The sequence below is a fragment of the Rhinichthys klamathensis genome, unplaced genomic scaffold (genome assembly GCF_029890125.1).
Source record: "Rhinichthys klamathensis goyatoka isolate OS25496 unplaced genomic scaffold, OSU_Roscu_1.1 h1tg000103l_1, whole genome shotgun sequence".
Classification (NCBI taxonomy): Eukaryota; Metazoa; Chordata; class Actinopteri; order Cypriniformes; family Leuciscidae; genus Rhinichthys; species Rhinichthys klamathensis.
The window spans coordinates 3,216,105-3,243,482 of record NW_026606642.1 but is presented as its reverse complement, the minus strand read 5'-3'; the positions used below and the strand labels follow the sequence as shown (position 1 = coordinate 3,243,482).

Sequence of the window (27,378 nt, the reverse complement as noted above, 5' to 3'; positions counted from 1 at the left end):
GCAGGCGCTTGCTGCAGTAACCGTTGAAATCGGCTTCATACTGGTAAACGGGTCTGAGCCGACCGAGCGCCCAGAGTTTACAGCCGTCGACCGCTGTCAATGGTGGTAAATATTTGAAATAGGCAATAAAATGAAGTGACTTGGCCTAATTGCGGTTGCCACTACTCAGCCAATGCCGCGACTGCGATCACCATGACTGCTGTGCGAGTGATGTCACCTAGCGCGCATGCATGTTTAAAATACATAAACTAAAGAATGATCTTCATGACAACTAAATATTTTTGCTATGGTTATAAATATTAAAGAATGCTCTGTGTAAAACGACACTATTATTATTACTGCAAAAAATATTAATATTTTGTTTTGGACAAGCATCAGATACGGTCAGGAATTTACGTCAATTTTAAAATAATTTTTATGTTAATTATTGCTTCATTAAAACCATCATTGATTTAATCTAAGCCGAGTCATTTCCAGAAGTGGTCCAGATCATACAGGCAGAGCCGGGTTACCAGTTATGGTGAACATGAATCGGCCCAGTACTTTACAGCCGTAACAAAAATGCATGTGCCAGAGCGAGCTGCGGGCCACACTCGGCCCGGTTAACACACGCCGATGCCGAGTCTGGGCCGCAGGCGCCGCGGGGCAGCCGAGCTCGGGCCGATTATACATGCTTTCTGGGTTTACGCTAATATCTTCCTGAACAGTAAGAATAGATCTACCTTATGGTGGTTGAACACAAACATTCTAATAATGTTAATAATTAGAGGGCATTCTAATTAGTGTTCTGAATATAGACTATAAGTTGTTCACCTCTATCCTGTCAAGAAGATTCTAAACAATTTTACCAGGGTTAATACATAAAGATCAGACAGGTTTCATCAAACAAAGACAGACTCAAGACAACATTAGGAGGGTTTTACACATAATGAGGCAAGTTGATAAGCAAAAATTAGAGACCTTGAGTTTAGATGCTGAAAAGGCATTTGATTCAGTGAGGTGGTCCTTTTTAAATAAGGTGCTTGAAAATTTCGGTTTTGATAAATCTGTAATTGAGGTTATTTCAGGGTTATTTCTTGGATCAAAACTAACGGAGACCTCACTGAATCATTCATATTGGAGCGCGGGACTCGACAAGGGTGTTCCATCTCGCCTCTCCTCTTCGCCTTGTTTATCGAACCTTTAAAGGTGCTCTATGGAACTTTTAGCGGCCTCTAGTGGTGATGTTTCAGATTGCAACAAGAGCGCTCGTGCTCGTGTGCGTGTGCGATCTCAGGAGCGAGCATTCACTCCCGGCCACACGGAGACTTTCAACGCAACGGCGAAAGCATCACACAACATGCTGGAAACTCATGTAAACTCCCACTGCAACGTTACAATAATAGGCTACTTTTATCAGCTTGACTTGAACTAATGCTCCATGCTCGTACCATGATAACGTTACATTGACTGCATTTAGCCGACATGTGGTGTTATCTAGCATAGCCTACGGCATTTCACTAACTATTCGTGTATCTTTCACAATCAACAATGTCAACATAGGTGAATGTATAATAATGATAACGAAAACGGTTAGTGAACTAGACTGAACAATGTCAGTGTAACAGTAAGACAGTAGGAAGTAACATTACTGTACTGAACGTGTCTGGAAATGTTTATTATAAACAATATGATAGTGGGATGAATTACGTTATAGCATAACGATCCATAACGTAGATCTAGTACATAAAACAAGTATCCTAAAGCACCTTTTCTTATCCTGGAACAGTCTTTTGTATTCATTCCATGTCTCATGTAGTTTACCTTGCTATTTCATTTGAGTTTACTAATAATTCAAAAGCTCTGCCGATGTTGATCCGTGTTTTCGTCCTGAGTCGATCAGAATCACGTTTGACCTGACGAGCTTCAGCAGATAAAACTTTGTTTTGTTTTTTATTTGTATGTGGAGTTAGTGTTGGAGTGTGTGTTGTGCTGGAGGCAGGTCGTTTTGGGGTGTTATCAGACTCCATGTCGTCAGCTGCAGTGCCGTCGGTCGCATAGACTGTATATAAGGAGAGAGGCTCGGGAGCGCGCATGCACGTCACATCCGATGGATTTCGCGGTAAATCCGACCCGGAGACTTCACATAGAAATATGAATATTGGCCGAGGTAATAGCAAAACCCGACAAGTGGATCATTGTAATGTGTGATTACAACACCTTCACACACAGGCAATAAAAAAAGGATTCATTTTAGAAGAAAAGTTCCATATAGCACCTTTAAGCCAGTGGATCAGGCAGAGAAAGGATATAACTGGAGTAAGAACAGTAGGAGGGGAGCAAAATTTGGCACTTTTTGCTGATGATTTACTATTGACTATATCTTACCCCACACAGGTTGTTCCTAAAATCATTAAACTACTACTAGACCATGGCTCTTTTTCAGGGTACAAGGTTAATGTAAATAAAACACAGGAATTAACTCTGAACTATGCCCCACCAGAAGAAATCAAGGATATAAATGGAAATGGGAGGCAGACAGTATCAGAAAACTTAGGGGTGGTATTGCACCGAGACTTCAAGCTAATGAAGCTAATGATGGCCATCTGAATATAGCAATAACATCGGATTTACAAAGATGGAATACCATACCTTTTTTGGATTTACATTCTAGGATTGATTCAATAAGATCTAAATATGATAGCTGCTTGGAATTAAGCAATTGAGATTTGTGGTTTGGAAGACACTTCAAAAATCCTAAAATGGTGTGTATATACGAGTCAGATTTTACCCCGAATCAGCATGATGATAGATTTAAGAATTGGATTTTAAAAGGATTGACTGATTATTACTCATTTGTCCACAAGGGGGCACTCCAATCTTTTGAAACCTTGCAAAGAAAACATGGATTAGGCTCTGCCGACTTCTTTCAGATCAGGCACCATTTTAATCAGAACCTGAAAGTGAATTTAAACAACCTAGGATTTGTGGGCCAACCATTTCCACATTTTTTGGGACTGCCAAGTTATTTCTCAGTATTGGTCTAGAATTCATGAGCATTTACAGAATGTTGTTGCATTTGTTTTTCCATTTACTCTTGAAACCCTATATCTAAGTAATATATCAACGGATAAATTGTACTCGAAGGACAAGAAACTTCTATACATCTTATTGGCAGCAAGTAAAAAGGCTCAAACGAGGAGATGGCTCAAACCAGAACCACCAACAACTGAGGACTGGATAAACATTGTGCAAGAGATCTACACAATGGAAAAACTGTTCTTTTCACTCAAAGTGCAGAGGGACACTTTCTATAGGATATGGTCCAAGTGGACGGAATATGTTAAGCCGGTTAGATCAGTTTTGTTTTTTGTTTTTGTAAACACTGCTGCTTCTTACTAATTGTGCACAGATTTATATAAAACATAAATAATATGGAAGTAATCTGGTTACACCGCCACCGAGTTCTGATGTTCCTGTAATAGAAAGTTAAACATGTTAAAGCATCGTAATGTATTTATGTAAAATTCAACATGCTTTCTCAATAAAAAAAAAAAAAAAAACATTTCAATAGTTGACAGCATGTTATGTTGGACTAATTTAAAGTCCAACTTTAATTTAGATGTTTGTGTATTCTGAAATAGCTGTTTTAAAACCTCTGTACTGGCAACGCTAACACTGTTGGCCATTCTGCTTGTTTTAAACTCTAAGTTAATCGCAGTGTATTTTCTTTCAAATAAATTTTGATTATTTAGATTCTTCTTTAATAAGAAACCATGACTAGAACTGTAGTTATGAATCTCAGTCATTTATGTTTACTTATTGTATGTCATTTTCCGGTGTATGTTCAAAAAGTGAGATGACAGGAAAAAGTCTAGTTTATTGCACTTTTATATTGCTATATTTATTGCACAGATAATGTTGAAGAGTGTGAAAAGTGTGTGCTGATCTGGAATCAGACCGCGGCAGTTTCAGTTTGACTCTGACGATGAACTTAAGTAAAACTGCTACTGTGAGACAGCAGACGGGTTTAAATATTTATTTTCGTTTTTCCATACACTGAGAATTTAATAAATATGCAAATAAACGCAACAATTTAAAAATCACTTGAGTTACGCTCTATTTTACCATGAAATACACAATTCACAGAATATTCTTCTACTTTTAGCCATTTAACAGTCAGACAGTTATAAAGAGTATGTTAAATGACAAAAATACAGAATCCATTAAGAAGCGTTAAAGTCTTGATATGGGCCAGATGAACTAACATTATATCATGTGCAAATACAATGTGTGAAACTAGGAGGGTCAAACTGTGTCGTTGGAGGATTCACACCAGATTGAGTGTTTTAGCAGATAGTTTCATTACACACTGAACTACTGGAGAACATGTTTCACGTGTTTGCTTTGTTATGTTTGTGCTGCTGGAGTCTGACAGGTAAGTTATAAATATATATTTTTTGGTTTAGTTTAGTGAAAAAGCTGCTATTTTTGATGGCTATACCTGTACAAATGGATCATGAATATTGCAAGATCTGCTTACTTTGAATTCAAGTCTCTGTTGAAGACAATGAAATTTCCAGCTCTAAAAATGTCATAAAAAAAAAAGTTAAAAGTCATGGAAAGTAATGGAAATCTCTATATGTAAATGTATCAGTTTATGATATGCATAGAGGCGTAGAAGGTTAAAACTTTGCTTTCAAATAGCAGGCGATTTTCATCCTTTAAAAAAATACATTTCTAAAAATACAAGTTTATAAATACAGCTACAAAACTCATTAGTCAAAATGTGCAGGAACCCAGAGAGCATGAGAGACAGTGATACAAAGGTGGTTTTTTTTGTTATACTCGTCTACGTGTCTTATGAAATATCCAGCACAAGTAAACTTTTTAAACTTGATTTTACTGTACAGCAGATACATTTAAAACAAAAAAAAGATCAAAGTGTCACACACACACACACACACACGTCTTTCATATCTCACCTTTCATTTTGTGTTTCTGCTGCTGTTGTGAATGTTCTTCAGTTCACATGAAAATAATAAAAACTCCAGCGTATTTCAGGATTTATAAACCAACAAAACCTCTTTATGTTCTCCAGGTGTGTTTAGCACCAAGACAAATGAAATACAGTCAGTGTCAGTGATGGAGGGAGATTCTGTCACTCTAAACACTGATGTTACTGAAATGCATGAAGAAGACGACATACTGTGGAAATATGGAGCTGAAAACTGTTCGATAGCTAAAATCAGCAAAGAGAACCGAATCTTCTCCACATATGATGATGTTCCTGATGGGAGATTCAGAGACAGACTGAAGCTGGACGATCAAACTGGATCTCTGACCATCATGAACACCACAACTGAACATACTGGAGTTTATCAACTAGAGATAAGAGGAGTGAAAATAACATCAAAAACATTCAGTGTTTCTGTGGTGAGTAGAGATCATTTATGTAAAAGTCTTTTATGCTTGTTTTATGTCAACATATTGAATTGTTGAATCATTTTAAATTTTGAGGACAAGAATTCTCAGGATAAAAACACCTACAGCTGTGTGCTGAACAATCCCATCAGCAACCAGACCACACATCTCAACAACACTGAGCTCTGTCACACATGTGCAGGTACGACAGCGCTGATATTTGAAGTCAGTGCTGTTATTAACGTTTATTGACTGATCTGATCTCAGTTTGATGTTTTTATTTCTCAGACTCTCTCCACTGTTGTGGTTCTACTGAAGCTGTGATCCGATTGGTCCTCGCTGTTCTGGTGGGCGTGGCTGCTGTCATTGTTCTACTTTATGACTTCAGATCCAGAAGAGCTGAACAAGATCAGGCACATATTCACACATTAGGACAGTAAATGTTGATGTCATTTCATTCTATCTTAAACATTTCTTCAAACTATTTCAATCATATATTAATCTTCATTTATTTTTATTGGCTTTATGTGAATCTGGTGTTATTGATGTTTATTCATTGGCATCTTTATCAATAACAAGTTCCCACATTGAGGTTCAAGAGTCTCACCATCTTACATTTCATTATGTTATTTTTCAGATCAGCAAGAAATATAAATTGGGGGGGGGGGGGGTAACTTTTGCTTTCAATTTATTACTTAAAACTCACTTTAAGCACTCTGATACCACAGTTTATTTTCATCATTGTTCTCCAATATGATTGGATCTTCACATGTATAATTCTCGGTTACTGTAAAAGCAAGTGTGGATTCCTCGATACTTCAGCTTGTTGTTAAGATCATGAGGTTAGATATAACAAAACTAGACAGCTCTCTAGTTCCGTTTCCACTTTTGTTATATTCAGACACACTAACTCTGGGCCAAGTGTTGGAGACACTTTTAGTATGCAAAAGCATATAAATGTTAATCCTGCAAGAAAGAGAGATGTTAGTTATGATTCATTTAAAAATTCCTGAACAATTGCAACAGGAAATAGGAACGGCGGCGACACAAACACATTCACTCAAAAACCCACAAGTCTCTCATGGATGTCTAACTTTAATGCACACCATACAACCTACATCCTAATTCATACCCTGCTCCCCATATATTTGTACATTAGATACGTTCTTAGAGCGAGAGCGCATCTACTGGCTGTAAATATTTCATACTACATTTGTGTTTTTTTAATTTTGTGTTGCTTTATTATTTTCATTGAATGTATTATTCATTGCTATTCTTTATTTTAATGCAGAAACCACCCAAGTAAACAAACATCTAGATCAAACTAAATGACTCCTGGATTCACTTGAATAAATCAATGCTTTGGAAAGAATGTGCTGTGGAACTCACTCTTTGTTCCGTCTTATATACGTTATGATCGAGGTTGAGGACTAGCTTATACACACAAGTGCATCTATGCACATCCATCTTTAACACCAGTTGATCTTCTCTAGTCTGTGCCAATTTCAGTAGTAGTCTATTTCTAAGAGGGAAATGAAACTCTAGCGTAAGTTCTGCCGGGAAGACTCAATTGTTACGTCACTCATTACCTTCTCATCTATCCAATCGTGTTCTAATACTTGCGGAATAAAAGCTCGGTACTTACACATGTCTGAGTTCGCAGATGCTGATGCTTTCATTCACCTCCATCCACCCCACCACCACCAGGATGGTCCCTTCCCCTCCATCCTCCCCACCACCACCAACACCAGGATGGTCCCTTCCCGTAACTCACAGGGGGTTAGCTGCGCCCCTGCCTTCGTCTTCAGGCAGGAAATGCAGAGTTTGTACTCTCAGATTGCGAGCTACGGACAGGGCCTTTATACAGACTTTATATCATAATATTGCTTGCTTGGCTGTTAATAAATGGTTAATTGTTACAGTATTATTCTCCCGAGTCTTTCTGGTAGAACTGCTATTGATTTGTCTGTGGGTATTAATAATTTAGATATTTACGACAGTAATTTATTTGGTTTTTAAAGTGAAAGGGTTTGATAAAGATGGGAATTAGCGTTTTTTAAGTTCCTTGAACCAACATATTTTGGTAACGCTTCCTTTTACAGTCCTGTTATGTACTTACTATGTACTTATTAAAGTAATTACAATTACTGGGTAATAACTAGGCACTAACCCTGAACCTACCCCTAAACCTACCCCTAACCCATGTACTTACCTTATATTAGCCAGTACTTTCTAGGTAAGTACACTTTAAGTACACGTAAGTACTGTACTGTAAAAGGAAGCGTTACCCAGATTTTGTTATTACTTTTCTGAACTGTATGTATTGAAAGTATACCTGGTTCAGAATGTTATTTTTTAACTGGATTTGGTCAAAGGTCTTAAGCAGGCAAAATTAGTCAGTAACATTTTGCAAAAATAATAAAACAAGAACAGTAAATGACACAAAGGAGTACAGTAAAGGATGTGATTAATGTTTAATAATGGACAGCAGGTGAATTCCTAAACTAAAAACTAAAAAAAGTTACTGTATGCAATATGATATTGGTAAATACATTTAAATTAAAACATTTTATACATTACAATATTACCAAAAGTTGTGATACAAAAGTTAAAAACAGACGTATCCTGTCAGAGAATGAACTCAAGCCAAAAGTGAGAGAGAGGTATTATGAACTCTAACATCAATTCCACTAGATACAGTATTTGATCATCGTTTTTTGGGAACATTTTCATACACAGCCTCCATCTTTAATTTCTGAAAGGAAACAAAGACACGATAAGGAACCTGCAGATGCGACAGAACTATTTCTATGAAAAGAATTACTTCAGTAATAAAGATGTTAAACTGCTATAAAGAATAGGTGCTAACATGGAGCAACAAGAGGAAGTGACATCAAACGCTCCTTTCATCTCAAGCTCTGAAAGATTTTCATTATAGTCATGCTGTCATCTGAGCTAATAATGTGTCTTTCACACAAAAGCAACAGCAACGATTGTTGTAGCACGTCTACAAAGCAACCAATGGCTGCATTTCAGCTCAGAATACTCAAAACCGCAGAGCAGCTGCAGCTCGAGGACACTTCAGCACAGCTAACATGAGTTAACACTGCTTTCTTACTTTCTACTTGCTAGTAGGACTACTGTCCTACTTTCTTTCCAAAGACAATGAAATTATACAAACAAGACAGAGTCAGAAAGCCAGTGTGGCTGCTCGTGCTTCCAATCCTACGAGCAGAAGTGGCACGCTGCAAATAGGAAGCAAGACCTCAGGGAGGTGAACACTCAGAGGCATTAGAAGAAACTTATTAAATGTTTATGAAGATTGGGGTTGGTAAATGATGCATGACATTATGGGAGGCTGGGAGGTGCTGAAATCATTACACTTCCTTTGTCAGGCTTGTGTTGGTTTTAGCAACCATTTCTGAAAGGCACAGTTTTTTTTTCGGAACTGCTCTCTCTGTCACGCGTTTCATATCAGGCTGGGTGCAGTGCTCTCTATATTATGCACACAGTAGTATAGTGTGCCCCCCTGTGGGTGGTTGCTTGGTGAATGGGGTTGCATTGGGCAAATACTTTTGTCCCATACTACTATTAACAGTCCTCTCCAATTATTCAGATTGAAGGGTTAATTCATCTCTTTGCTATAGTCTCTCATGATGTCAGTTTGTTTTGATTCCTGTTCTTGGCTGTGTTTGGTTAATCTGGTAATTAGGTCAGCTCTATGTTGAGATGAATTGGTTGTTCTGTTCTTGTTCTGGAGAGTATTGTTAGTAAGTTTGAGTTTAATTTTGAATAAAGCTGCTGCACTAATATCCTGTTTCATCTCTACTGCAATAGTCAGAGGTGAATAAATATAGCATCCGATTCTTATTCCACCCTCCCCAACCACGTATTGGGGTTTCAAGTAGGGTTTAAGTTCACCTCTGATTCCCAATGGGTATTGAGCCTGGTGATTGAAAGTTTCAGGACCTGTGAAAGTAAAAAATGAAATGTCCCATCTTCTCGTTTTTCTCCCTTCCTTTATAAATCTATTCAGGAGGGACATTGCTCCCCTTTGGGTGGTGCCATTTCTGCAGGTTGTAGCCTGCCCATCTCACTATCTACCCAGAGAAGTTTGCATTCTCCCTTTGGTTGGCTGCTCCAGATGAGCCTCTCAGGCCAGAATTTGTTCTGCTTGGGACACTTTGCTTTTGACTCTGAATAAGTAATTTGATCTTATGCAACCTATTGAGCAGGCATTTCCTCAGCATGGTGTAGTGGGTATTGTGTTCCCCGCAACGTCAACACCAAGACGCAGCAAAGAAGTTCCACTCCGAAACGTCTTAGGGTGTATTCACACCAGGAAAGTCCGATAGTTCACTTGCTTTGGTCCGGACCAATTTTTTTTTTTTTTGGTACGGTTCGCTTTCACACTGCTCTTTTTGCAAGTGAACCAAAATTTGTAAACAAAACCACACGTGTGCTAAGGTCGTCCATTCATTGGACAAGGATTCTCAAGTAGGGAAATCAGGAAGTGCAAAAAAGGCTCAGCATGGAGATATTTCATACTTCAATATTTGTTATTTGACTAATTTTGTGTTATTCTGTACAAACGCAATATGAAGAAACTGCGCAGAAGACGGATAAGGTATAAAGTTTTCATTCATAGAGAGGGGCTATGTTCACACATTCAAATAAAGAGAATCTTATTGTATATACTGCTAACAAGTGCTGTCAATGTTAATGCTTGCAATTAAGTTTGTCCAGTTTAACGCAGCATCATCCTTGTATTGTAACTATCGTTACATTATATGAACTGCAAAAGCTTTTTTGCATCTATGCGCGATTAGACTAAAAAGAATGCTCTGTATGTGAATGTCCTGATGCACACACTCATTCATTCATTCCATTTCAATGACACACACACGACGCGCAGAAAGACGCGCAACAGTATCGTGTGGCCAGACAGCGCGCCGGAATGGAATTCTCTTTCGCACTTGAACAACAATAACACAAACCATTATGCCAAAATCTCCGACTACGGAAGTGTCACAAGGTGACAAATTCAGCGGAACCAATTTCCGCTAGGAGTGTGTTTCCCCCCGGGACGATTTCACCGGCACACCGGGCTGGTTCACTTGTTGTCAGTTGCCATGACAGCGGCAGCTGATGAGGCAAGTGGTAACAGGTGCTGACGATTGCACTGAGGATCAGCGATAGGGCTTCGGGGCTGGAGGAAACATTTAAAAGGAAAGGGAAGAGGGAATTGTGTGTGGTACTCCCCCGGGGGAATTAGTTTCTTTGACTGTGGCTGAATTCGCTGGGATCTTTGGAGAGGGCTGCGAGGATTTGGCTGGCTGAAGGGTGCAACGGTGATTTGTGTGAATACACGCTGGAAACGTGAACTGGATGGAAAGTTGGAGAAGTGGGGAGATACAGTCAAGACTGGAGAACGCCATCATTCCTGAGAGGAAGTTAAGTAATAAAACATCGAATCTGTGTGAATGCATGTCCTGCACTGAGTTGAACAAAGAATTGTGAAGTGTATTGATCACGAGTGTAACTGTCACATAGGAGTGTGAACTGAGTCACCATTGAAATCCTGATATCTTCATCTTCTGAGTTGAATAAGGAATTGTGAAGTGTATTGTTCACGAGTGTAACTGCCACTTAAGAGTGTGGACTGAGTCATCATTGAAATCCTGGTATCTCCGTCTGAGAGTGAGAGAGTATTGAAGACGCTGTTCTCCATGCTGTGAGAAGTCATCTGCATCTCTTTATCGTCTGAGTGCTGATTCAGCATAACAGTGGAAGGATTGACTATTGGGTGAGTGCTGGCCTTATTGCACTGAGAGTGAGAGTGGATATGCAGTGCCTGCATTGAAGTGTCACACAGTATTGGACTTGACGTGAGGTTGCAGTGTGTGGGTGGATATGTATATTTAACTGCCAGTATTCCCCAGTGCCTAATTACGCCCAGTGTTTGCTGAACAAAGCCTCAGTGCTAGAAGTGCATGTCCCGCTCGGGCTATAAGTTCTCGTTCTGATACCGAAGAGGAGTGTGTTTGCCTTGTATAAATTGCTCTGCCTGTTTAACTAGATGAATTGTTGGCTGCTGTCTTCTTGGGCGCTGCCCGTCTGAAGGAAGAATCCACCCTTGTCCCAGCGCTGTCCGCTTGGAGCCACACAGTTCAGCCGTAAGCCCGATTCTCCATTCTGCAGAGGAGCGTGCCTGCACCTGTATAAATTGCTCTGTCCGTTTAACTAGATGATTCGTCTGCTGCTGTCTTCTTGGGCGCTGCCCGTCTGAAGGAAGGATCCACCCTTGTCCCAGCGCTGTCCGCTTGGAGCCACACAGTCCAGCCGTAAGCCCGATTCTGCAGAGTGTGCCTGCACCTGTATAAATTGCTCTGTCCGTTTAACTAGATGATTCGTCTGCCGCTGTCTTCTTGGGCGCTGCCCGTCTGAAGGAAGGATTCACCCTTGTCCCAGCGCTGTCCGCTTGGAGCCACACAGTCCAGCCGTAAGCTCGATTCTGCAGCGGAGTGTGCCTGCACCTGGATAAGTTGCTCTGTCTGTTCAACTGGATGATTCTTCTGTGCTGAGCATATTCGGAGCGACCGACGGTCTAGGAACATACCGACCTATCTACCCACCTGTCTTCCAGTGAGGCCCCTCCGCCTGCTCGCCTTCTTGAGAGGTATACGTACCTGCTACTCACCTGTCCGGTGGAAGAGTCTCCTAGTCCTCAGTCCCGGTCCTGCCCTGCCCGGGTATCTGTCCGTCTGCATCGTGGTTAAGAAGTTCTACTTACCCCGACACTTACCTGCTGCTGGAACGGCAGACGAATCCCTCGCCTCCCAGGGTCCAAAGCGGTTTCCCCCTTCCTGGACAGAGACACAGACTCACGTCAAGACTTTTAATTTCCTTTTACTATTTAATAAAGATTGTTCATTTTTAATTATACTTGTCTGTCTGGTCTCTGGTACGCTCCTCAGAGTGGTCCTGGGTTTGAGGGGTGGGTGCAGTCTGGTTTGGCCCCCCTGACCTGTGACAGAAGCCTGTTCACTAAGGCGCAGTGCTTTCTTGCAATTGGGTCAGTTCATGTTCACACCGTAAACGAACCGTACCAGAGTTCGTTTGGAACCGTACCGAGACCACCTCTTCAGCTGGGTCTCGGTTCGGTTGTTTGGTCCGCACGAAAGTTCGATTGCTGTATTCACACCTGCCCAAAAGGTCTGCACCAAGGGGGAAAACGAACTAGAGTTCGATTCAATCGAACCAAACAAGGCAGGTGTGAATACACCCTTAGTTGCATCTTGTTGCCATACTTTGGGACATGCCTGCACATCTCCTTCAGATAAAAGAGACCATGACGTGTAACTTGGGCACCCTTTTATTTGCATGAGCGCTTCATGTGTTACGTCATGGATTGCCATTTGCCAATAGATTTGCATGTGTTTACACATCCTTATAGTCACCGGTGACTTCGAGGGCATTTACAATCACATCAACACCAAGACGACCAACACCAAGTCTCATTTCCCGCCTTAGGGATCCTGGTTGATAAATCATTGTTTTTGATAAATTTTTTTTACTAATTATTATTTTTTTAGGTCTGCAAAATGAAAATAGCCCAATACACAGCAATACACAGCCACCCTCGTCTGTTCACTGACTGTCTGATGCTGCACACAAAGCTTTGATAAGACTAAATGAATGAAACTTATGGTCATAAATGGTTTTACCGTTTTTGGTGTTGTTGGTTTACTCAATGCTGAATCAGTTCTGTCTTCGTCCTGGGTGTGAACTACATTAACTATAATCACAGATATGTTAAAAAATGCGTGTCTTAAAAAACATAATTATTTGTACAAATTAATTGCTTGCACTCCTTACCTGTTTTTCTACATTTCTTGCAGATGCAGCAAATCACGACTACAGCAACAATCATCAGAGATCCAGCAGACACAGCAGAGATCAACACTGTGAACAATAACGGTAGGCCTTGATCTGTAATGGACAAAATGGAATTGAATGTGTCTGATCTATAACAAAATAAGAGAACTCACTAAATAAACACGAATATCAGCGCTGTCGTACCTTCACATGTGTGGCAGAGTGTGTTGATGTCCAGATGTGTGGTCTGGTTGCTGATGGGATTGTTCAGCACACAGCTGTAGGTGTTTTTATCCTGATATTCCACCTCCAGAGGTAGAGAGAGACTGATGCTGAGATCACACACACTGATGCTGGACAATACACTCATTCCTGCGTACCAGAGAGAGTATCACACACATTCAACACTGAACACAGCAATGTACAATTTGATGATGATGATGATGATGATGAACAATCTCTGGTAATGATAGGAGTGACGGGATGAGCTGGAAAACATGAGAGAATAAACAGAAATATATAAAATGAGTAAGCATTTCAATATGCAAACAGTTCAAGGAACATTCAGAGTTAACTCAGTAACTCAGCATGAGTTAAGCTCAATCAACAGCATTTGTGGCGCATGATATTCATGACTTGAAAAATATGTTTTTCCACTTGTCCAGCAGAAAAGCAAAAATCTGTGTTATAGACTGAGACTTTTAAAATGAAAGTAAAAGGACTCAATCTGGTACACGTTAAAATACTCGCAACACAAAACACTAAAAGGATTGTCGATTAAGCTTACTTGACTTAACTTGTACTAAACCCCAAATATCCCTTTAATAATACTTGAAGGTTTTAACAAGAATCTCTACTCACCATAGACAGAAACACTGAATGTTTTTGATGACAGTTTTGCTCCACTCATCTTTACTTCATAGAGTCCAGTATGTTCAGTTGTGGTGTTTGTGATGATCAGAGATCCAGTTTCATTGTCCAGCTTCAGTCTGTCTCTGAATCTCCCATCAGGAACATCATATGTAGAGAAGATTCCAGCAGATCTACTGATTTCAGCTATCAGAGACTTTTCAGCTCCAAATGTCCACAGTATATCATCATCTTCATGTATTTTTACATCAGTGTTTAGAGTAACAGAATCTCCTTCCTTCACTGACTCCGAATCACCAAACACACCTGATGAACATGAACAGATGTTCCACAGATTAATGGTCAAGGTTTACTAAGCATGAAATCAGCTGTTGTCAGTAACTTTTAAATGCGAACTGAAGAACAGGATAGGAGACGCAAAAGAGATTGAAAGGTGACATACAGACAGTGTCAAAAATACATATTTTTTATCTTTAATGTGTTTTAAAGTAATATTTTTACAAATGTAATTACAGTAAAACTACAAGTTTAATTCTGCTTGACACTTTCAAAACTTTCATATTTTTATATTCGGATAATTATAACACACTCACAGAGACCGGAATCCAAAGTAGATCTCACAATAATGTTTGATTTAACTTATGTAACAATCACAGCAAATGAAAATACTCTAAACTATTATAAACTGTAGCAGCAGCAGCATTATTACTAAGAAACAGACAGAAATTAGGCCATAAAATATATGTATTACTTACTAATCAGATGGCAGCAGCACAAACAGAACAAAACAAGCAGGTGAAACATTTTCTTCAATTGTTCAGTGAAACGGCTGACCTAAAATGACTATCTGCTGATAACCATCAACTGGTATGTGTATACACCCACGGTTTGACTTTTATAGTTCACACACTCTGAATGTGTGTTAATAATCTATATATAAATCATATAACTGTTCTTCTGACATTTTTTAAGACTTTAACTGTTCTTTATTTTGGAAAACAATCTTTATCAAATGGAAAACATTCATTTAATTTAACACTGATTCTGAAAGGTCATTTCTGACATAAAAGTAGAAATGTGTAAACTTGATGATACAATTTCATGATACAAAAAATCTTATGGATTTTAAAATGGTTGTATAATCATATAGACCATCCACTATCTCACATGGTTGCCAGTCATACTAAAGTGTGCCACGGGCAGCTTAGTTTCAAACTGAAACCGGCAGTGGTTGTTCTTCGGAAATCTGGTGCGATATCTTTGACAAAGATCTTGTGCATCACAGGGGCCATTTTTTTCAGTGTTTTGTTTGTATGTTACGGTTCTCGTGCTGCAGTTTTAAACCTCACAGTCTGACTTCTATCCTACACAGAACAGAAAAGAGAATGCACATAAAATATCTGACTGTAACAGACACATTAGCAGTAGCCACTAAACAATTATCTTTTATGTTGTCACGTGGGATTGCAGTAAATCGCAAAATGATAGAAAATATAAAACAAACAATCTTTAATAAAATAAATCAAACAGGAAACACACAGGAGCTCACAAGGAAACAGCATAGAAAGAACTAAAACAATGATGACACTGAACAAATAATTGTGGGGCTTAAATACACATGGGAGTAATCAACGGAAGTAGAAACAGGTGCGTAACGATCAGTACCCATAGAAACTTATTAGGAAAACAGATGGGCAGTCAGGCAGGGAAAACAAAAACTAAAACACAAACATGTATCTAACTTTACACCCTTGTCCTTGCGGTATAACGATTTTAAAAAATGTGGGAGTGGGAGTGGGAGCTCTGGAGGCAAACGAAGAGCGAATCCCTATGGTGGAGATGATGGAGGGAGGAGACAGGGTGAAGCTTTCTCAGAAAGTCCGGGCAGAACCTGGTGACCGAGCGACAGAGGTGGAGATGGGAAAAGTAGAAAAGGTGGAGCCGTGGTGTAAGACGAAGACTTTTTTCCCCCCAAAAAAATGGAAGAGCGGGTTATCCTCTGAGAACAAAGGAAATTACCATTTGAAATCCCCCCTGTGCCCTCATCCTGATCTACATTTCTCCCTGATCTCTGGCAGAGATCACCTAAACTCACACAAGAATCGAAATTATTTCATATGAATGAATATCGTTGAGTTTGATACATGTTTCGTATTATTTGAAATGTCTCAGTGCGACTGGTACAAATGTCTCATTCCCAAAGAAGTAAATCAAAAGGTAATTTAAGTTCTTAAGAGTTTAGAAATATCTTGCACACAGAAGGGTGTGTCTTTGAGTTAGCACCTTCTGACCATTTGTCTGAATGCAAATATCAATTGTGAGCTGAATGCAAATTTTCCACTACTAGCAAATACGGAACAAGTGCTGGACTACGGTGATGTTATATACATGCATGCATCCATTCAATGCTTGAAATTGTTGGATACTGTTTACCATGGAGCCCTTAGGTTCATCACAAACTTTAGAGCACTTACCCATCATTGCTCTCTGTATGATCGTGTTGGTTGGTCGGCATTGTCCACCCGTAGGCATAATCACTGGCATATTCTTATTTATAAAGGTATTCTTGGTCTGCTTCCCCCATACCTTCAATCTTATATTAAAAAGAAAGGCACGGGACAATACTGTCTTTGTTCTGAGGACTTATTGTTGTTGTCCGTCCGTCATGTCCGGACTGAAATGGGAAAAGGGTCGTTTATGTATGCGGCCCCCAGCGCATGGAATCAACTGCAAAATGTCTTAAAGCTTCAGGAACCAGTTTCACTGGCTGCTTTTAAATTACTTTTAAATGAAATAGAGGCTACACATACTGGCTGTAGTTGTTATGATTAATTATTTGGATGATCCTTGCTTCTATGTTTTATGTTTATGCTATATGTTATTATATGTTATATATATATATGTTTTTTATGTCTGCAACTTTGTTATTTGTGCTGCTGCCTGTCTTGGCCAGGACACTCTTGGAAAAGAGATTTTTAATCTCAACGAGTTTTCTTCTGGTTAAATAAAGGTATATATAAATGGTTACCCACAGGTAAATTTCCACTGTAAACCCATGTTTAGTTTTGAAATGAGGCCTGTCTATATAAGGAAACCGCAACGAGAGCTCAGGGCCTTTCTGCATCTCAGATCAGCCCGTGAATGCTGAGAGTTGCCGAGACTCAGCATTCATGTACTTCATAATGTCAGGTAAAATATTTTCCTTTTTGTTCTAGAGCATTTGATGTTTTTCATTGATTATCTTTGAATTGATTAAAAAATTGTAATGATACATTTACCTGACATAATAAATTGTTATATTTGATTATTCTAACTGACTTTGACGGTATTTTTATTAGAGTTAAAAGGAATAGTCAAACATTCGCTTATATTTAATGATGCACAGATATCATTGAAACCTTTTTATTTATGGAGTCAGATGAAAGAACGAGTTAACACATACGAGAAAATGTATTGCATTTAATCCAAAATACTTTGCCGCGAGAAAAGACAGTAACACGGAAAGACCTTCCGTGCTGGGCGGATGCCGGACTTTGGGCCGATCCAGTGCGAGTTTACAGTGGTGACGAGAGGCAGAGATGGACTCAGGAGGAGGGAGGACTGAGGCAGAGCTGTTGGGACCGTTGAAGGAAAGGGGGAGCCCGACAGAGCCAAAGAAGTAGAGGGATGAGGCGTAGCCGAAAGTCCGTGCAATAGGCAGAGCAACGACTGACCAAGAGCAGCCGAAGGAACGAGGGAGCCCAGTTGACCCATAAGAACGAATGTCCCAGGTGGAGCCAAGGGGGCAAGGAGCCAAGGTGCAGCCGATTGGTCGACCGGGCCATCTGGACAAAAAAAGAAAACATACTGGTCCGCTTAGCGTTCACATTGGCATTTTAAAGATACTGAACCTAAAGGCATAGGAGAAATGTTCACAACCTGGCTTGTTTTATTACGTATATTTTACAACAGGCAAAACAGGCTTATTGTTTGTGCGTAGCCTATATTGAGAACATGTGAAAATGTATAAAGGAGTCAAAACAGCATCAGGAATCTGAGACGCGATTCTGATGCCTGTACCGAACTATTATGACCAAAATCGTCACTATGATATAAAAAAAACAGGTATGCTTGTGTATTCGGTCCTTTTTTGGGTCGAATATTAGTTTGTTTATATGTCTTTGGTCCATGTTGCGTTCAAATATCATTCAAACCACACCAGAGTTAATTTGGAAGCGGACCGATATCTTTTCAGCCGTCTCGGTCTACTTGTTTGGTGCACATCAGGATTCAGATATCAGCATTCACACTTATTCAAATGAACCGCACAGAGCAATCACCAGGGTTTGTTTTAATCTGACCAAACCAAGCCAATCTGACCATCAAGTTGTCACGGTGAGACACGGAGATGAACCCAAACGCAGACAGTGTAAAATAAGACACGGTTTAATGACAAAAACAGGAAAACAAAACCCATGAGGGGGCAAAACAGATGGAACACAGAATACCAGACTGACTAGACTGGGAAACAAATGAACAAGAAAACAAACAAGACTTCAAGAGATGCTAACAATGACTAGATGTACACAGGGTACTCACGATCAACGTATAACAATGAACCAACACAAGACAGCAAACACAAGGGGATTAAATAGGAAGACTAATCAAACATAACAGGTGACACGGGTGAAACACTAATGACAGAATCAGGATAACAAGGGGGCGGGGTAACGAGACGAGACAACACAAGCACATGAACAAAACACAAGGCCATGTGCTTGCACACAGAACATGGGTCTGTCCAACGCATTCTCATCCTTTGGCGTCATATAGGTGACGCCATATGACATTTCGTCGAAATCTTACGCACATGGCATCCTTTAGCGTCAATATAACACGCACTATTATGGGTAGGTTTAGGTCTGGGGTCGGGTTACGGTTATGACGCCTTGGGATCTGCGTCTCATATTCACGCTAAACGATGCCATGTGCGTTGGATTTACACGCGCGTCACCTGTATGACGCCTTGGGATCTGCGTCTCATATTGATGCTAAAGGATGCCATGTGCGTAAGATTTCAACGAAATGTACAAGCGTCACATGTATGACGCCAAAGGATGAGAACGGGCTGGTCTGTCATGATCCTGCCAAAATACTAGAACTCACAGACCTGATGGCAGAATCATGACACAAGTGTGAACACACCTATGTAGGGGAGAGCGGGGCACCAACTTAGTGTATTTACTAGTTGCCATATTAACCGTATATAAAAAAAAAATTGGCGCCACAATTCAGAAATCTTTGGAAGATATCACTGAACATTTATTTAACCATAGCAAAAGTAAACTTCTTACTTAGGCTATGTACATTTTTCATCTCTATTTTTGGTGTTTATTTTAAATTAGACAAATCTGATATTTGTTACGGAAATAATCAGAAGATTCAATTGCAAGTAAAAAGTCATCTTTATTGAAACCAGGTCAGATGATGTGAGAGTAATGGTATGCAAGTGTCCGGAATATCGCTCTTGGTAGCGCAGGGACACTGAGGAACAACCCAGTCTCAAGGTGGTGATAAGAAGGAAGTCCAGTGAAAGCAGAGATGACTCGGGGACCGGACACCAGGAATGCAGAGGAAGATGACAGAGTGAAGATGACTGCAATGCTGGATACGGACATCACACAGGAAGCTCGAAGACAGGCGGGAGATAATAACACACGGGGAAACATCCACAACGATCTGACAAAGACAAGACGAAAACTGTGAGAATAAATAGGGATCGTAGTGATAAAGGACCACGCACACACAACAACACAAGACGAGAAAGGAGACAGCGAATTCATGAACCGTGACAATATTATTTTAATCTCCAATATGTATTTAATAGTTGATATGGTTCTTTAATGCTGATCTAACTAGCAGAAGTAGCAGGGTTTCAATCCCAGTTGTGCAGGTGGGGCATGTTGTCACACTGCATGCCCCTATTAGAACTATGCTATTCTATACTTTTATGAATTCTATTGAGAAAACATGAGAAAAACGTGAATAAAGACTGGGAGTCAATGTTCAGAAGTTATTCATTATTGTTATGTTTTGAACTAACTGTGTTTTCCGGCGTGTTCGTTGTCAAACTCAACAAATAGGCCTTTTTTATTTTTAATTATTAAAAATGCCATTATTCTATATGAAAAAGTTAAAAAAAAAAATGTTTTATTGAGAAAATATTTTAGTTTGACTGGTATATATATTTTTTTATTAGATCAGATAGCATTTTAAGCTGTCATGTGGTCATGTTACAATGTACCCCACCTATGGGGCATGTTGTCACATTTCACTTCCATTCTTTCGGGGTATTTCAAGAAAAAAGTATACACTGTATTAATAAAACAAAACCTCATAATTGTACTAGACGTGGGAAATTAATGTGGGAAAAAATAAATACTCTGAACCCTAATTTACACAAACTAAGAAAGTCAAAAAGTGTTAGGTTGTGCCCCGCTCTGCTGTAAATTCAAATATTGGATATGGATGACTTTTAAAAGAAGATGAAAGATAGTCAGATATAGTCAACAAATCGGAATTGGGCATCAAGTCCTGCAGTGTAAATATGCTGATCAAATGAGGTCACAGGTGTATTGGGAATTTCAAAAAACAATTAACTCTGTAACTGATTTTTTTTTTGTGACCAACTAAAAAAGGATGGAAAACACTTATTTAGGATGGGATTAACAAATGTAATTTAAATGTCTTGTTCATCATATTAATATTTTCATATTCATATGAAAGTAACAGAACTTCAATTACATGAAGTTTATATCCGATAAACTTGTCTGACACTGTACTATTCTATTTCCTCCCCTCACCTGACCTTCTACTCTCGCCACATTTCGAGACGAGGCGCATCTAAACCAGCCACTGACAGCACACTTATAAACGAGAATTAGCCTACCCAGTAACCGGTTTTCATGACGAAACAGAAACATAAATGAGAGAACGTGCCTGACTGTGTTTATGACCTACGCTTTGGTTATTCGGCGTCACACCAATTTATATTAAATAACTTTCACTCGGGCGCCCTGGTCAAGAGTAAAAAACGCGTTTATTTATAGAGAATCCGCATTCATTTCAGTGGAAAAGTGGTGAAAATGAATGGCTTTGTTGTGCTCACGTTGAGTATATTCATCGTACCTGGTAAGTAAGACATCACTTTCTCTTATAGTAAACAATAAACAAATGGCGCTTGTCATGCTTCATTTTCGTTATTAACACTGTAAATCACAATAGTATTATTTCTTAACTGTTTACGATGACATTGTTATAGTTTTACACATTTTAGACAGAATGTTTTGTGCAGAGACAAAAATTACAGGTTTGAAAACTCGTAGTTTAAAGTTTATAGGCAGCAATATTATCATGGATCTAAGTCTGTGATCTTGAATATATGAATGCACAAGTACGTGTGAGGATATGAATCAGGATTGCTTGTATTATTTTAAGTTGCATGAGATCCATGAGATAATGTTTGTTTTAGGAGTGAATGTGTGAATCAATGATGTTTTTCTGCTGCATGTTACATTATGAATACAGACACATTTCTGGATCATTTTCAAAACATTTTCATAGCACTTTGTCTCATTAGCCTATCTCAGAAGTGACTTATAATGAACTGTACATTTCTTATCTAGGTTCGTATGATGTTGATAAAGATGTGTCAGTGATGGAGGGAGATTCAGTCACTCTAAACACTGGATTTATAAAAGGCGAAAAAGAACGAATTAAATGGTATTTTCAGGACAGACGCATCGCTGAAATCACTGGAGATCTCAGTAAGATCTGTACAGATGTTCAGTGTAAAGAGAGATTCAGAGACAGACTGAAGCTGGATCATCAGACTGGATCTCTGACCATCACAAACATCAGAAACACAGACTCTGGAGAATATAAACTACTGGTCAACAGCCGCAACACAGAAAAAATCTTTAATGTGTCTGTTCGTGGTGAGTCGTTTAGTGGATGTTTAAAAGCCAGTTAAGGTGTGATGCATCCTTGTTTTTTATTGCAGAGAAATTCAAGATAGATTAATTAATGTACAGTATATAGATAATGTCTTTAAAAACATACTTGCTGTGAGAGTGGAATTTGTAGAGTTAAGGTCATTAATTCAGTTTGATTAAAACAAAATCATTTCCATTGGTGAGTTTTTAGTGTCTCATGTTGATTTATGTTTCAGGTGTTTCTGCTACTGAACTAGATCAAATGAAGAGAAAGGAGGGAGAATCTGTCACTTTAGATCCTGGTGTAGTAACAAACCCAAATGATGTGATAATGTGGTATTTTAATGATATTCTCATCGTTGAAATCACTGGAGATCAGAGTCAGATCTGTACAGATGAACAGTGTGATGTTCTTGACGGGAGATTCAGAGACAGACTGAAGCTGGATCATCAGACTGGATCTCTGATCATCACACACACCAGAAACACACACTCTGGAGAATATAAACTACACATCAACAACAGCAGATTCAGCGTCATTAGGAGCTTCAGTGTTTCTGTCACTGGTGAGTCTCATTTAATCATTCAGTGCATTTTCCATTGCAATTTCAGAAAACAGTTGTTAAGTTGTTTTGAGTTAGTATTACATTATAATTGAGATCATCTCTATCACCTTCACATGTGTGAAGTTACAAATGACAATCTGGTCACTTATGTGTTGTAGGGTTGTTTCTGAAACGTGAGAAGCTTGTTTCCTCCTGCACATGTCCTGACACGGTCATAAAAATGTGCTTCCCTCCATTACACACATGGCATGCAGCTTTAAAAAACGCTACATGCGGACACTTTAACTTGTGCACAGTTTAAAAGGATGCTTTCCGATTGTATCTAGCTTAGTATTTTTAGCAGTGTCAACAGAATACGTAAATGAACAATGTTTACACTTTCCTCATGTTACCTGTAACAAGATCTCGTATTACGGCATATTTGGCCAAACAGGCTGATCAAGCCCGGCAGTTAATGGGTGTTTAAGTTCCATGTATTTTTGGCAAATGTGATACAGTCCTATTTTATCTGTATTTTCTAGTCATGTTTCACTTATTTAAAAAAAAAAAGAAGAAACATTCACTGTGGCTTGAACCACTCGGTGAATCCAGTCATATCCAGTCATATCTTTAAGACCTATAGAAAAACTTTTTTCACGGCACTTTCCTGTTGTATAACTCTGTGCCAATATGTCATTTTTTTCTTCAGGAGCGTCTGGTGCTGATGGCGACCGAGTGTCAGTGATAGAGGGAGATTCAGTCACTCTAAACACTGGTGTTGGAATGAACCAACAAGACAGAATTAGATGGTATTTTAATAGCAATCGTATAGCTGAAATCATGAAAGATCAGAGTAAGATCTGTACAGATGTTCAGTGTAAAGAGAGATTCAGAGACAGACTGAAGCTGGATCATCAGACTGGATCTCTGACCATCACAAACATCAGAAACACAGACTCTGGAGAATATCAGCTATCGTTGAACAGCCGCAACAGTGGCACAAACTACAATGTTACTGTCAATGGTGAGTCCTTAAATATGTTTTATTCGTTTTATATTGTGTTCATTTTTATTATTGACAGCCAGAGTGACAAAAATCATATATATAATATTCATAATTAGAATTCACATTAAAATACCAGACAAAAAATGAATGATGTCAGTGTAAATAGATGTTGATACTATTTGCATCAGGTTTAAATAGCAACATTAGCATCTTGTTACACTTAGTGAAAACAGAGAGAAATGCTGTGCTTGCAATGTGTAAATATAGGTCATATGCTATTTATACTAAAGGTAAAATTTCTGAGCAATAGTGGGTGGAGTTAAAGAACACCTATTCTGCTTTTTTTTCCAAGTTCAACTGTCTTTAGTGTGTAATGTTGCTGTCTGGGCATGAAAAATGTCTGCAAAGTCTCAAAGCACAAAGTCCCTCCAAAGGGTGACTAATAAATTCTGCAAATGACTGCATCTCACCCAAACTTCACATGCTCCCCCTTTTGCTCTTAACATTTCCCCCTTTACCCCTCCCCGTTACTTCAGTCCACTTATCCTCCTGCAAAATCCACTTGACCTTTTCAACTCATGGAATATCAGTGTCACTGTTTCTGAACTCCCTGAAACGCCTCCATTGCAGTCTCGAGTTTTCTTCCGGGAACGATCACGTCACATTATTCCTCATTTTAATAATTCATATTATGCTGAATAAAGGGGTGGGGTCTAGTTGAGTTAGTTAGTAGTGTGTTGAAACTCATGGTTATGGTAAGGGCCGGGATATTTCCTAAACGCGCTCGAAGCGCTTGACCAATCACAACACACTGGTCCAGCCGACCAATAAGAGTAGATTGTTCTTTTCAGAAGGAGGGGCTTCATAGAGACAGGAACTAAACGGGGATGCGTTTTTCATAAGAATCGTTAGGCAACTGTGGTCGCAAGTTCCATTAAACTCTAAATCAACCATAGTTGGCTTTGGGAAACAGTGTTATGGACAGACTGGGCAGAGAGGAATAATGAGGTGTTTTTTTGAACATGCAATCATTAAAACCAAAAAACTAATTTGTATGTCAGTAAAACAAAACAGTAACATTGCTGTAGTGATCATTGGAATTTCAGGATTGTGTCATGAAACAAGTATTCAGCAGATTTACTGTTGTCATTCTGGAATGAATCTATGCTACTGTTAAAAAGCCATATGAAAGCATCTCAGACATTACAAATATTTGATCCAGGTGTGCTTTGTTGTCTTGCTTCAGTATCCTGACAACAGAGAGCATTTTTCAGCTTTTAGGCGCAGCCTTTGTTGTTTATAGTGAGAGTCAGTGAACAAAACTCTTCTGTGAAGTTTAAACCAGTCTGGTTAGCTGGTGTGATCTCGTCTGTGATTGGCTACAGTGCTCAGCACCGCAAAAACTGTTAATGAAATGCTTTAACACAACAGAAGAGCATCTAGTAAATAGCCGTAATCGTGATTGTTAATTTACATACACTATACATGCAGTCACTTTAAAAGCATACAGTATTTGCTGTTAAAGTGTAATGTTTAGCGTTAGCTCAGTTTACATCATTATAAACAGATTACAGAATCTAATGCTGTCTTCAGATCACCTATCATCTGTTTAAATGAGGATTTGATGTGAAATTACTATTACTACTGCAAAACCATGGATAAATGTTGCTTTAAAGACTGTTGCTTTGAAGTCAAGACCAACACGCACGCACGCACGCACACACACGTGAATCTGTTACTTTAGATCCTGGTGTAATAAAAAAACGAAATGATTTGATCACATGGTATTTTGATGACAGTCTCATCGCTGAAATCACTGGAGATCAGAGTAAGATCTGTACAGATGATCAGTGTAAAGAGAGATTCAGAGACAGACTGAAGCTGGATCATCAGACTGGATCTCTGATCATCACAAACACCAGAAACACAGACTCTGGAGAATATAAACTACAGATCAACAACAGCAGATTCAGTGTCATTAGGAGCTTCAGTCTTTCTGTCACTGGTGAGTCTCATTGAGTTATTGAGTGTATTTTCCCTCGAGCAATTTTAGAATACAGTTTAATATATTTACATCAACACAGTCAATGTTTTCAGTGTGGCCTGTTTAAAAAAAGTGATATTTGCCTCAAAATTACAATACAATTTTAGATCATCTCTATCACCTTCACAACAGACTTACAATTTTGTGTTTGTCTTTGTTTTGTCTTTTGTTATTAACATAATCTCATATGTTACATACATAATATCAGTCGGTTTTCCTGAACTCACAGTCCTTGATGCTGTTTTATCTGCTTAAAGCTCATAAGAATCAGAAGGCACATTTTATTGATTAAATCAGTATCGTAAAACTGATTACCAAAGCAGAAAGTTGTAAATGTTATTCAAAAGTATTGGTAGATTGGTTGATTATCAGTTGATCTCCAGTAATACTGTCTGTGTGTCTTCAGCTGTTCCAGATCCAGGTCCGTCTTCAGCTGCTATAGCAGGAATAAGTGTTGTAAGAGTAATATGTGCTGTTGCTGCTGTTGTTCTGCTGCTGGCTTCTGCTGCTGCTGTGATTTACTGTCTCTACAGATCAAAACAACAACGCAAGTATTATATACAGCTGATTGTACAAAATGGAAATAAGAGATTTATTGCACAAAACAAATCTTTAAAAATATGTAAAAGTATGTATTTTTATTCTAATTGACCAAAGTAAGAGTTTGTTGTTACAGTTCAAACAGGAAACGGGACACCGCGAGATGATCATGATCAGGTGAGATACTGTGAGCTCTGAATCTCTGTCTGCAAAACACCGTGAATTTACTACTGATTCAGATCTGTGAGAACTGTCATTGGTGTGTATCTGTTTGAGCTTAGAAATAATTACATAGAAACAATAATTACAGACTTATTTAAGAGAGCGCTTCACTTGTGTTGTTTGACTTCAGAATGAAGAACAGGGTCTTTACATTCAGCAAACATCAGAGAGAAAAATACTTTTCTGTGTTTGTGTAACTGAATTATCAATCTTGATAATTTGTTTTACCTTCTGTGAATTTGTTTCTTTTCCTTCAGGAGGAGGATGTTACAGAACAAATGTCCCCTAATCAGAGAACTGTGACTCCACAGAGGGATGATGATAATGAAACTGAGACTGAACTGATGGCTACTGATAATGGGACATCTCCTAGTGAGACTTGAGACTACTGGGATTTCACAGTAACATTATTTATTATTTTAATTTTAATTATTGGGGGGTGGGGGGAGGAAGTGGAAGAAGCCAATAGTAGTCAATAGCAGTAAAATGTCACTGTTTACTAAATTTCTACTCAATACCAATGTTGAACACAGCAACCCATCACCAGCAGTGAAACCAAGAGTGCTTGAGGATTTCCAGTGTGTAACTGGAGGGGTTATTAGAGGCTGCTAAATGATCCAGACAGAAACAGTGCATGATTATCTCTGTCTCTCCAGTGTTGCTGTTTCTTCAATCATTAGCAGAAGCATTTACACTGTAAGACATACTGTAGGAATCTTTACATGCACTCATTTTTGCAGTGACAGTCCAACTAAATCCAAATTCAATTTAAAAATCTTAAAGTTCTGTTTATATGAAGCCCAAATGTTACAATCCGATTCTCATTTTCTTTTACTTGTGCATGGACCGTATTCACAGATGTGAGGACACCTCTCCACATTTATTAACATTATAATT

General features: G+C 38.9%; 1 protein-coding gene across 1 annotated transcript; it reads left to right on the top strand.

The window, feature by feature from the left end:
- Positions 1 to 24,678: 24,678 nt before the first annotated feature.
- Positions 24,679 to 26,864, top strand: LOC130087005 (uncharacterized). The gene is made up of 4 exons (XM_056253208.1): positions 24,679 to 24,683; positions 25,367 to 25,680; positions 26,126 to 26,289; positions 26,739 to 26,864. Exons 1-4 carry the CDS (start codon positions 24,679 to 24,681, stop codon positions 26,862 to 26,864), a joined length of 609 nt encoding a protein of 202 aa, XP_056109183.1.
- The last annotated feature ends 514 nt before the right edge of the window (positions 26,865 to 27,378 follow it).

Excerpts from the sequence above, each read along its gene's own strand:
- LOC130087005 (XM_056253208.1), top strand. Across the intron at positions 25,681-26,125 it reads CTTCAGTCTTTCTGTCACTG|CTGTTCCAGATCCAGGTCCG; the intron begins GTGAGTCTCATT and ends GTGTGTCTTCAG. Across the intron at positions 26,290-26,738 it reads AGTATTATATACAGCTGATT|GAGGAGGATGTTACAGAACA; the intron begins GTACAAAATGGA and ends CTTTTCCTTCAG.